This window comes from Bos taurus, chromosome 19 (assembly GCF_002263795.3).
Source record: "Bos taurus isolate L1 Dominette 01449 registration number 42190680 breed Hereford chromosome 19, ARS-UCD2.0, whole genome shotgun sequence".
Lineage (NCBI taxonomy): Eukaryota > Metazoa > Chordata > Mammalia > Artiodactyla > Bovidae > Bos > Bos taurus.
Window position 1 is genome coordinate 48,109,098 of NC_037346.1, and position 12,146 is coordinate 48,121,243.

Consider the following 12,146-nt stretch of genomic DNA (forward strand, 5'->3'; position numbering starts at 1 on the left):
GCATCAGGTCTGTAGCTGTCATGTGCGAACCCCACCTCATGAGCCCAGAGCTCCATGGAACAGTGAATCCTAAACAGGAGGGAGGAAGGGGTCTTTCGAGCTCTTTGGTCCACCTTAGAGAGCCTGGAGGCTTAGCCTGCTCCTGCCTTTGCTTCTCACTGCCACGTGGTGTCACTGTTGACAGCGTCCTTCCCAGCCCATACAGATCCAGATTCCCGGTGGGCTGCCACTGATCCTTCAGGGAGGATGATCTACTGTTCAGGTCCAGCTTAGGGGACACCTTGCATGGGGTTCTTAGAGCAGGGTACTTTGGATGGCCTGTTCCCTAAGTCTCCTCAGATTTGGGTAGGCTCTTCCCCTTGCAGATTCGGAACTTCTATTTCCTTTCTCTGTCCAGAGGAGGTGGTCCCTCTTAGTCAATTCAATTCTTAAAGCACAAAGGATCTTCTTACATTTCTTTTCCGAAACAATTGAGCTGGTCTCTGCTCACCCTACTAAGGGCAGTGTCTCCAGGAGACCCCACACCCTGAAAGCTTTTGATCATACTCCTTTTCTGAAAATAGAGCAACCAGCTCACACTTAACTGCATTTATCCTGATTTTCTCCAGGTGAAGAGCTACCTTTAATACTCCAAAAGTTTACCCTGTTAGAAAAGTCAAGGTGACTTTCTTTTAGACCTGAGAAAACACAAATCTTCAGTGGGATAATAATAACATTTATGTAGTATACAACTATATTTGGAAAAGATGACTTAGTGCTTATAAATACACTAGCATGGTGTCATATATGTGTATTTACAAGTATTAGCTTGTGCTATATAATGATGGTGATAATCATAATAAACTGAAAGGCAAGAATCAGAAATCCATGACAGCCACTGTTTCTGTGTATGAGCAAAAGTCATACACATCATCAATACTTCCTTACTCTTTTTTCCACTGTGTTCTCTCTTCCTCTTTTTCTACTGTTTTCTTTCCTCTACTTTTTCCTTCTTTTTTTTTTAAGTTTATGTTCCCTAAGATTTAGAACTACTGGTAGGGTGACCAGTTGTCCTAGTTTGCATAGAGCTGAGAGGGTCCTGCAACATGGGTCTTTTGGTGCTAAAATTGGAAAAATCTCATACAAACTGGGAAGAATTGTTCATTCTAATACTGGTATCCCTCAAAATGTTTCTCAGCTTTGCCAGGGCATTCTGACTCAAAGAAGTCACAAAGCAGTATCATTTTTGCTTCTCCCAGAAGCCCAGGGCCTGTAAATCTGAGAAGGACTCATGAAGAAAGGGGAGAGTGTCCGTTCTCTCAAATGTGTATAAAAGGACAAAGCTCACTGTATGTATTTCAGCAATAATGATGGAAAGAATTCAGGATGGCCATTTCCGGTTAAACTTAAAAGATTAAATGAAGTCAGGAAAACATTATTCCAAAGGGTCTAGGATTACTGGAGCTCTATCTATTGAATTCTTTCTTATGTACATCTCACTAATCATAGGGAAGTTGTTTTCATTAAAAAATATTTAAAAATTTTTAAAATTATGCATTAGGATGTAATATACAACATAGTGACTATATTTAATACTGTATTGCTTATTTGAAAGTTGCTAAGAGAATGGATCTTAAAAGTTTTCATCACAGGACTTCCCTGGTGGTCCAATGGTTAAGAGTTCACCATCCAATGCAGGAAATTTGGGTTTGATCCCTGGTTGGGGAGCTAAGATCCCACATCCCTAGTGGTCAAAATACCAAAACATAAAATGGAAGCAATATTTTTACAAATTTAATTAAGACTTTGAAAATGATCCATATTTTTAAAAAGTCAGTTCTCATCACAAGAAAAAAATTTGTGATCTGTATGCTGACAGATATTAGCTAGACTTACTGTGGTGATCACAATACACACAAATATGAGATCATTATATGAAACATACATATAGCTTATGTATTTAAAAATATATAAACTAATACATTATATGAAACTAATACAATGTTTTATATCAATTATACCTCAATGTGAAGATTTTAATTGAGGTAAAATATACATAACATTTACTACACACTCATATTGTTGTATAACCCTTCCCCAGAACTCGTTTTCATTTCGCAAAACAAATCCTGTTAAGCAGCTCCCTGTTGACCCTCCTCTCAGCCCCTGGTAACCAGCATTCTACTTTCTGTCTCTATGAATTTGACTACTCTAAGTACTTCATATGTAAGGGCTCATCTAATATTTTTCGTTTTGCTCCTGGCTTATTAGAACTTTTAAAATTGACTGGGTATGGACTTCCCTGATGGTCCAGCCTTCCAGTGTAGGGGGTACAAGTTTGATACCTGGTCAGGGAGCCAAGATCCCACATGTGGTCTACACATCAAAGCATGAAGCAGAATATTGTAACAAATTCAATAAAGACTTTAAAAATGATTTTTTAAAAGCCTTAAAAAAATAAATAGAAAATAAAATTAACTGGCTAGAATCAGAAACAGAAAGTGCCGAAACTGGCCCAGGTCTCTCATCTCCTTTTGTTCCTTTTTACCAAGCTCACATGTGGACATGTGCAATTCACCTTTCTGGTTCCAACTCAGCAATTCTCAACCTTCTCACATAGGGAGCATTTAAAAATTCTCTTGTCCAGGTTCCACTCCCAGATTCATTGAATTTAGAATCTCAGGGAGTGAAGGCTACTGCAAACATCCCAGGCATTTCTAATTTGCATTCAAGATTGCCATCCAGTGCCCAGCTGGAGAGCTGAAAGGCAGATGTGTGTGTGTGTGCTGTGTGCTTAGTTGCTTGTTGCTGCTGCTGCTAAGTCGCTTCAGTCATGTCCAACTCTGTGCAACCCCATAGACGGCAGCCCACCAGGCCCCACCATCCCTGGGATTCTCCAGGCAAGAACACTGGAGTGGGTTGCCATTGCCTTCTCCGGCTTAGTTGCTTAGCTGTTTGCAACTCTGCAACCCCATGGACTTCAGCCCATCAGGTTCCTCTGTCCATGGGGATTCTCCAGGCAAGAATACTGGAGTGGGTTGCCATGCCCTCCTCCAGGGGGTCTTCCCAACTGAGGCATCGAGCCCAGGTCTCCCGAATTGCCCTCGGATTCTTCATCATCTGAGTCACCAAGGAAGCAGATGAATAGCTGGCAAATCAGAGAGTTTAGGGAAGATGATCTTCAAGGTCTCTTTTTTTAAAACAACTTTATTTATTTATTTATGGCTGCACTCGGTGTTCCTTGCTGCATGGGCTTTCCCCTAGTTTCAGTGAGCAGGGGCCACTGTTCGTTGTGTTGTTCAGGCTTCTCATTGCAGCGGCTGCACTTGTGGAGCACAGGCTCTAGGCACGCAGGCTCAGTGCTTGCAGCTCCCAGGCCCTGGAGTGCAGCGGACTTTAGTAGTTGGAACATGTGGGCTCGTCGAGTTCTTTTTAAATTCAAAAATTTTGCAAAATCAACTAGCATCTTTGTAATTCTCAACCAGCAGTGGTTGAGTTGCTTCCGCTAGGCTTGGAAGGAGATGAACCAGAGCCGTCTGGAGTGTGGCTCCCCCTGCAGTTTACTGCTGTCTTGGCAAGCCCACTGTCCTGTCCTACTCTTTCCCACCCCATGGATTGTAGCCCACCAGGCTCCTCTGTACATGGAATTTCCCAGGCAAGAACACCGGAGTGCGGAGCCATTTCCTACTCCAGGAGATCTCCCCAACCCAGGGATCAAACCCAGGTCTCTTGTGTCTACCTGCGTTATCAGTCGGGTTCTTTACTACTAGCGCCACCCAGGAAGCTGCATAGAGGCCTCTTACTGGTGGCTATAACACCCCTCTCCTGCCGCATTCATTCAACGCATACTTCTTAATATGGCTCACTTTCCCTTTAAAACACTTTTTCAAGTAATCAGATCAGATCAGTCGCTCAGTCGTGTCCGACTCTTTGCGACCCCATGAATCGCAGCACGCCAGGCCTCCCTGTCCATCACCAACTCCCGGAGTTCACTCAGACTCACGTCCATCGAGTCCGTGATGCCATCCAGCCATCTCATCCTCTGTCGTCCCCTTCTCCTCCTGCCCCCAATCCCTCCCAGCATCAGAGTCTTTTCCAATGAGTCAACTCTTCGCATGAGGTGGCCAAAGTACTGGAGTTTCAGCTTTAGCATCATTCCTTCCAAAGAAATCCCAGGGCTGATCTCCTTCAGAATAGACTGGTTGGATCTCCTTGCAGTTCAAGGGACTCTCAAGAGTCTTCTCCATCACCACAGTTCAAAAGCATCAATTCTTCGGTGCTCAGCCTTCTTCACAGTCCAACTCTCACATCCATACATGACCACAGGAAAAACCATAGCCTTGACTAGATGGACCTTTGTTGGCAAAGTAATGTCTCTGCTTTTGAATATGCTATCTAGGTTGGTCATAACTTTCCTTCCAAGGAGTGAGCGTCTTTGAATTTCATGGCTGCAGTCACCATCTGCAGTGATTTTGGAGCCCAAAAAAATAAAGTCTGACACTGTTTCCACTGTTTCCCCATCTATTTCCCATGAAGTGATGGGGCCGGATGCCATGATCTTCGTTTTCTGAATGTTGAGCTTTAAGCCAACTTTTTCACTCTTCACTTTCACTTTCATCAAGAGGCTTTTGAGTTCCTCTTCACTTTCTGCCGTAAGGGTGGTGTCATCTGCATATCTGAGGTTATTGATATTTCTCCCGGCAATCTTGATTCCAGCTTGTGTTTCTTCCAGTCCAGCGTTTCTCATGATGTACTCTGCATAGAAGTTAAATAAACAGGGTGACAATATACAGCCTTGATGTACTCCTTTTCCTATTTGGAACCAGTCTGTTGTTCCATGTCCTGTTCTAACTGTTGCTTCCTGACCTGCATACAAATTTCTCAAGAGGCAGATCAGGTGGTCTGGTATTCGCATCTCTTTCAGAATTTTCCACAGTTTATTGTGATCCACACAGTCAAAGGCTTTGGCATAGTCAATAAAGCAGAAATAGATGTTTTTCTGGAACTCTCTTGCTTTTTCCATGATCCAGCGGATATTGGCAATTTGATCTCTGGTTCTTCTGCCTTTTCTAAAACCAGCTTGAACATCAGGAAGTTCATGGTTCACATATTGCTGAAGCCTGGCTTGGATAATTTTAAGCATTACTTTACTAGCATGTGAGATGAGTGCAATTTCAAGTAATAGATAATAGTATTTGTGCTCAATACATCAACTTCTAAAAGACCTTGAGATTTACAAATAATTCTAAAGTCAAATGGGGACATTACAGGGATATTGATTTCAGCTGAATGTAAGCGATACTTTATTGAAACTTGAGGGGTTTAATAGAATAAATTGCCTTGTGAATAGTGATTCCCTTGACACCAGTGCTACACGAGTGAGTATGACCTGTGAGAGATACTATAGCGTAAGAATCCTAAATTAGAAGAAATTAGGATGACCTTGAGGAGGCCCTGTGCATACATGCTAAGTCACTTCAGTCATGTCCGACTTCCAGACCCAGGGATCAAATCCATGTCTTCTGTGGCTCCTGCATTGCAGGTGGATTCTTTACCACTGAGCCACCTGGGAAGCCCCTGTGGGGCCCTCCTAAATCCAAAATTCCATGATTTTTATTTATTTATTTTGGCTGCACTGGGTCTTGGTTGTAGCATGTGGGATCTTTTTAGCTGCAGCATGTGGGATCTAGTTCCCTGACCAGGGATCAAACCCAGGCCCCCTGCATTTGGAGCTTGGGGTCTTAGCCACTGCACCATGAAGGAACTCCCCCAAAGTCCATGATTTTAAAGTCAGACAATTAAAGATTGACCTGAAGCAGAGGGATGGTTTCTGAGCTAAGAAATGGAGCTCCAGGGTTCTGATTATTCCAACTTTCAACCACTCCCCAAGTATATTTACATTAACTACTAAATGTAAGATATCCCAAGTGAATACACATGTGTGCCATTTGGAATAACATTCATTACAGCATCTAAGAACTTCCTAAAAGCTTTTAAGGAAGATTTGCTGATTATTTTCATTGTAAAAGAATTATTGATTTTGTAACATCATGTTTTACAAATATGGATAGAAATAACAAAACATAAGAGAAAAAAAACAGAGAGATAAATTAATCTGCAATTTTAGTCGGAGATTTTAAAACTCATTTTTCAGTACTTAAGGGTGTAAATAGGCTTCCTCCCCAAAAATCATCTTTGTTGTTAATTTCTTAATTTTCATTAGAGGACATCCTCCATATTAATTCAATATTGTTAAATGCTTTGATACTTGTTTTCTGTTTCTGAAATACTTGGAAATTAAGCAACATAATTCTAAATTGCCATAGTTAAAGAAGAAATCCCAAAGAAATTTGGAAAATATTTGAACTCGAGGATAATGAAATCACAAAATATCAAAATTTGTAGCATGTAGCTAAAGCACTGATTAAAAGAAAACTTATACCTTTAAATCTTATATTTGAAAAGAATAAAGCTCTAAAGTAGTAATCTAAAAATCCACTTAAAGAATATAGGCTTTTAAAGACAAAAACTTAAAGTGAGTAGTAAAGTAGAAATAATAAAGTTATGAGCAAAATTTAACAGACAATAGAGTTACTTTGAACACTAAGCATTGATTTATAGATCACTAGTTACTTAGCCAAGGTGCTTGGGTGACTAAAAACAACTTTAAAACTGCCCTTTGAAGTGCATTTAGAAAGAAAAAGAAACGTTCAAGCCGCCATTAGGGAAGCAGAGTGTGATTTAATTCCTTTGGAAAAACACAGAGCACCCCACAGTTCCATGCAAAAATAGCTGAAGCTTCTCGCGTGCTGTAATGTGTCAATAACTTTAGAAACCTCATTTCATTTACTCCTCACCCAAGCCTTATGAGGCAATATTATTATCTCTATTTTGTAGGTGAGCAAACTGGGTCTCGGGGAGGTTAAGTAATTTCTTCCTGAGCATAAGTTCAAGTCCAGGTCCTTCTGATTCTTTCCCTTATTCCAAGTTATCCCAATCCATTCCTCTAATAACAAATTGCTCACTGACAGCTTGAAGAGCAAATGTGTTTGGGTTAAATTTTGCCCTTAAAATGTTTTCACTATGAATTAGTTGCCAATGTGTAAACATTTGATTTTACATGAAAGTCTAGATACCCTGTCTGTCTCAAAGAATCAGAAGGTCTGGCAGCCCTGCATCTGAGCTTTTTTTTTTTTTTTTTGGCTGAGTCAGGTTGCAGCACTTGGGATCTTTAATTTCAGCATGAGGGATCTAGTTCTCCAACCAGGGGTTGAACCTGGGCCCCCTCCATTGGAAACACAGAGCCTTACACGCTGAACCACCAGGGAAGTCCCCTGAGGTCTTTTAAAATATATATATATTTAGTTTTGGCTGTGCTGGGTGTTGGTTGCTGCAAGAGGGCTTTCTCCAGTTGCAGCGAGCAGGGGCTACTGTACTTTCTAGTTGTGGTGAGCAGGCTTCTCCCTGAGTGGCTTCTCCTGTTGCAGAGCACAGGCTCTAGGTGCGAGGGCTTCGGTAGTTGTGATGTACGGGCGTAGTTGCCCTGAGGCATGTGGAATCTTCCCAGATCAGGGATTGAACCCGTGTCCCCTGCATTGGCATGTGGATTCTCAACCACTGGACCACCAGGAAAGTCCTCCTGCAGTCCTGAATGCAGGATCAGGCAATGTAACAAGGCTGGCTGGGCCACATCCTTAGCTGGGGCCTGAGACTTCAGGCTGCCCTGGTTCCCACCCCTCTGTGCTGTATCCTTCACAAGCAGCCTAAGGGCTGGTTGCTATTTCTCCCTTCACATGCAGCCCTTGCCACTTATACCTGGCACCTGTTGGCACTGAATTTGCAACCCCTCGTTTAGAATTGGGTCTCAGGTGGCACTAGTGGTAAAGAACCTGCCTGTCAACACAGGAGACATAAGAGACACTGGTTTGATCCCTGGGTCTGGAAGATCCCCTGGAAGAGGAAATGGAAACTCACTCCAGTATTCTTGACTGGAGAATCCCATGGACAGAGGAGCCTGGCAGGCTGTGGTCCATGGGGTTGCAAATAGTCGGACATGACTGAAGCAACTTAGTATGTACACATGCATTTAGAATCTCTCTTCCACATTTCTTGCGCCAGTTCAGATCCCAAATATTCTGGTCTTATTGGTCCCAAAGCCGTTTTTGCATGGTTCCCATTTCCCACAGGGCTTCCCTGATGGCTCAGAGAGTAAAGAATCTGCCTGCAATGCAGGAAACTCGGGTTTGATCCTTGGGTTGGGAAAATCCCCTGGGGAATGGCAACCCACTCCAGTATTCTTGCCTGGAGAATCCCATGGACAGAGGAGCCTGGCAGGCTACAGTCCATGGGGTCACAAAGAGCTGGACACGATTGAGTGACTAACACACACACATTTCCCAAGGGTAGTTGGGCTAAGCGTGTAGTCACCTTAAAATTTCTGCACAAAACGAATTCTATGATTTCTCTCATTACTTCCTCACATGTTGGAGGCATTTTCTCTCCCTCTGCACTTAATAGCCTATCTTGCTTTAATTTCTTCCCACTCTTGGAGGCTAGGTTTGGTTTGGTGGGCTGATGAGGGAGGGAGAGACCGCTCCAAGTACTTTAGCGGGTGGGATTGAAGGCGGAGCCCTCCTGAGCTATGAGTGTCCTATGAGTGGGGCTGGAACTAAGAACCAGGGGCGTGGACAGGGTGTGTCACAGAGAAGGGGATGTGCCTGCTTCTTTCTGGCCCAGGAGGAACCGGGTCAATTCTTCAGCACCTGGGTACCCATAGAGCCCACCGCATCCCCAGCATGCCTGCTATTGTCTTCCCAATCCTCCCCCTTGCTGTCCTGCCCCACCCCACCCCCCAGAATAGAATGACACCTACTCAGACAATGCGATGCAATTTCCTCATTTTATTAGGAAAGGACAGTGGGAGTGGCACCTTCCAGGGTCAAGGAAGGCACGGGGGAGGGGCAAACAACAGATGGCTGGCAACTAGAAGGCACAGCTGGCCTCCCCGAAGCGGCGGCACTTCATGACCCTCAGGTACGTCTCCGTCTTATGCAGGTCCTTCCGGAAGCAGGAGAGCAGACCGTAGTTCTTGAGCAGCGCGTCGTCACTGCGCATGTTTGTGTCAAATTTGTCATAGGTCTGCTTGAGGATCTGCCCAGCCCGGGGGGTGCCATCTTCCACCTCCTGCCAAGGGAGGGAGAGACAGAGAGGCCGAAGGGCCCTCAGGAGCAGCTCCCTCCTGCCCGCTCCATTTTCCACCCTCCCCTACAGGCTTGGAGAAGGGCGAGGAAGGAGGTTTCAAAAGGGGAAAAGGTTTCCCCTGGGTCAAGGCTGGACTGCTAGAAAGAGGGAGAGAGCAGGGATCTGTCTCCCCAAGCCCACGTGCATTCTCCTGGCTAAGCCAGGAGAGGGCGGGCATGGCCCCCAGCATGGAAGGGACCCACAACGCCATCCCCACCCGCATCAGGGCCAGGATGCCTTCCTCCAGGTCCTTCAGCTTCTCATAGACACGGTCCGAGGTGCCAAACACCAAGCTGTTGGTGAAGACTCTGCTGAGGAACTGCAGGGGCCCAAGCCACGACTGGATGAGGAGCAGTGAGATGCGAAGCAGCTCCAAGTCCTGCTGGCAGATGGGTGGTCGGTGGGTGCCGCGGGCTTGGGGCAGCCCTGCAAGGTCGGCCTCTGCCCGAGGACCTCCTGCCACCACCGCCCACCATCATCCTCCACTGCCATCCAACAACCTCCGCCACCTCGGGGAGAAGGCCGCCCCAGGCCCGGTGCGGAGAGCTGGGGCAGCCTACTTAGGATGAAGGAGGTCCCCTGCTCCTCGGTCCGAGGTTGCCACTCACTGATTTCTGCTGGGCCTCATTCTTGCCCGTGGGGGCCGGGATGGTTTCAGAGAAGCAGAAGGCAACCTGGGTGTTCTGGATGGAGTATCTCTGTCCCTCCGGGATGTAGGTGCGCTCCTGGGGGAAGAACACACCCACCCAGGTCTAAGCTGGTGCGCGGTTCCCCTCCCCGCCTTATTCGGAACCCTCCCCACCCCACACACCCCCGTTTCTGCTCCCCTAACCACATCCCTACTTGGATAAAATACGGCTGAACTCCTCAGTTTCCTCCCACTGTGTGGAGGGGGTGTGGATTCACCCCTTCCTGCCTCCCCACCCCTAGGACGCATCCCTCGGGAGCTTACAAACTCTTTGAAGGTGTCAGCAGCCAGCTGATGCAGGTGCTGAGCCCGGAGCACAGCGTTGGCAAACAGGCCGGACAAGGACATGGCTGGGAAGGCGCCCACCACCTGAGTCCAGGGCAGGCAGAGCAGGGCGAAAGCCAGGAGCAGGGAGGTCCGGGGGCCTAGGGAGAGACCAGGAGGGCCGCGACGGAGGGCCCCAGGGAGCTAGACGCCTGATCTCCTGCCAGCCCCCACCTACCCTTCCCTCCAGGGACTGAGAACATTTCAAACTTGGCCAAATGTCTGGGTGTAGATACCTATGTTCACATTCGGAAGCCCTAAAGCCCAAAGCTCTGAACACATCCATCGGCAGGGCCCCCCGCATTACCCCTTTAGGACACGCGAATGGAGGGGATTTTAGCGAGCTTACCTGCAGCCATCATAGCTGGTGAGCTGTCCACAGGACCCTGAGTCGTCTGGTGAACTGGGTCCTGGGATCCTGGAATTGGTCCCTGCTGGGCCATTTTTATACCCTGGCTTCTTCTCTCTCTCCCTTTCCCCCCACCTGTGTGCTCTATACATTTATGCAAGGACCACTGGCAGCCTGTGCTAATGGATAATTTAGAACCTCCTCTCACTCATCCTGTTCCCGTTCCTTCTCTGGGGTCATGTCCCCCAGGCTTGTCATCATCCCGTCTCCACTGCCACCAGCCAGAGGGCTGTGCACACAGGGTCTCAGCTTGAGAGCCCACCCCATAGGTTTTCTTTTTAAAGGGGAGGTAGCAGAAGCGAGGAGAAGGCAATGGCACCCCATTCTGGAAGGCTGCAGTCCATGGGGTCGCTGAGGGTCAGACACAACTGAGTGACTTCACTTTCACTTTTCACTTTCATGCATTGGAGAAGGAAATGGCAACCCACTCCAATGTTCTTGCCTGGAGAATCCCAGGGACGGGGGAGCCTGGTGGGCTGCTGTCTATGGCGTCGCACAGAGTCGGACACGACTGAAGCAACTTAGCAGCAGCAGCAGCAGCAGAAGCGAATGGGCTTCCCAGGTGGCTCAGCCGTAAAGAATCTAGCTGCAAATGCAGGAGACTCAGGTTCAATCCCTGGGTCAGATAAATCCCCTGGAGAAGAGAAAGGCAACCCACCCCAGTATTCTTGTCTAGAAAATCCCAAGGACAGGGGAGCCTGGTGGTCAACAGTCTCAGTTCAGTTCAGTTCAGTTGCTCAGTCGTGTCCGATTCCTCGCGACCCCAGGAATATAGCATGCCAGGCCTCCCTGTCCATCACCAACTCCTAGAATTTGCTCAAATTCATGTTCATTGAGTCAGTGATGCCATCCAACCATCTTACCCTTTGTCGTCCCCTTCTGCCACCCTCAATCTTTCCCAGCATCAGGGTCTTTTCCAATGAGTTAGTTCTTCACATCAGGTGGCCAAAGTACTGGAGTTTCAGCTTCAACATCAGTCCTTCCAATGAATATTCAGGACTGATTTCCTTTAAGATGGATTGGTTGGATCTCCTTGCAGTCCAAGAGCCTTCTCCAACACCACAGTTCAAAGGTGTCTCTTTTGAACTTCAGCACTCAGCTTTCTTAATAGTTCAACTAACTCTCACATCCATACATGACTACTGGAAAAACCATAGCCTTGACTACATGGACCTTTGTTGGCAAAGTAATGTCTCTACTTTTTAGTATGCTGTCTAGGTTGGTCGTAGCTTTTCTTCCAAGAAGAAAGCATCTTTTAATTTCATGGCTTCAGTCACCATCAGCAGTGATTTTGGAGTCCCCCAAATAAAGTCTCTCACTGTTTCCATTGCTTCCCCATCTACTTGCCATGAAGTGATGGGACCAGATACCATTATCTTCGTTTTTTGAATGTTGAGCTTTAAGCCAACTTTTTAGCTCTCCTCTTTCACTTTCACTTTTAGTTCTTCTTCACTTTCTGCCGTAAGGGTGGTGTCATCTGCATATCTGAGGTTATTGATATTCCTC

General features: G+C 46.2%; 1 protein-coding gene across 2 annotated transcripts; it reads right to left on the reverse strand.

Annotated features, from left to right (window-relative positions):
- Positions 1-8,859: 8,859 nt before the first annotated feature.
- GH1 (growth hormone 1) lies at positions 8,860-10,689 on the reverse strand. Of its 2 annotated transcripts, none has more exons than XM_005220810.4 (5): positions 10,581-10,689; positions 10,172-10,332; positions 9,828-9,944; positions 9,437-9,601; positions 8,860-9,162 (listed from the first exon to the last, which is right to left on the reverse strand). In XM_005220810.4, exons 1-5 carry the CDS (start codon positions 10,672-10,674, stop codon positions 8,962-8,964), a joined length of 738 nt encoding a protein of 245 aa, XP_005220867.2. In that variant the 5' UTR covers positions 10,675-10,689; the 3' UTR covers positions 8,860-8,961.
- Between the last annotated feature and the right edge of the window lie 1,457 nt (positions 10,690-12,146).

Coding starts and splice junctions, on each gene's coding strand:
- GH1 (XM_005220810.4), bottom strand. CDS start 10,674: ATGGCCCAGCAGGGACCAATTCCAGGATCCCAGGACCCAGTTCACCAG. Junction 9,945..10,171: donor CTGACACCTTCAAAGAGTTT/GTAAGCTCCCGA, acceptor TTCTTCCCCCAG/GAGCGCACCTACATCCCGGA. Junction 9,163..9,436: donor GCATCCTGGCCCTGATGCGG/GTGGGGATGGCG, acceptor CTCCCTTGGCAG/GAGGTGGAAGATGGCACCCC.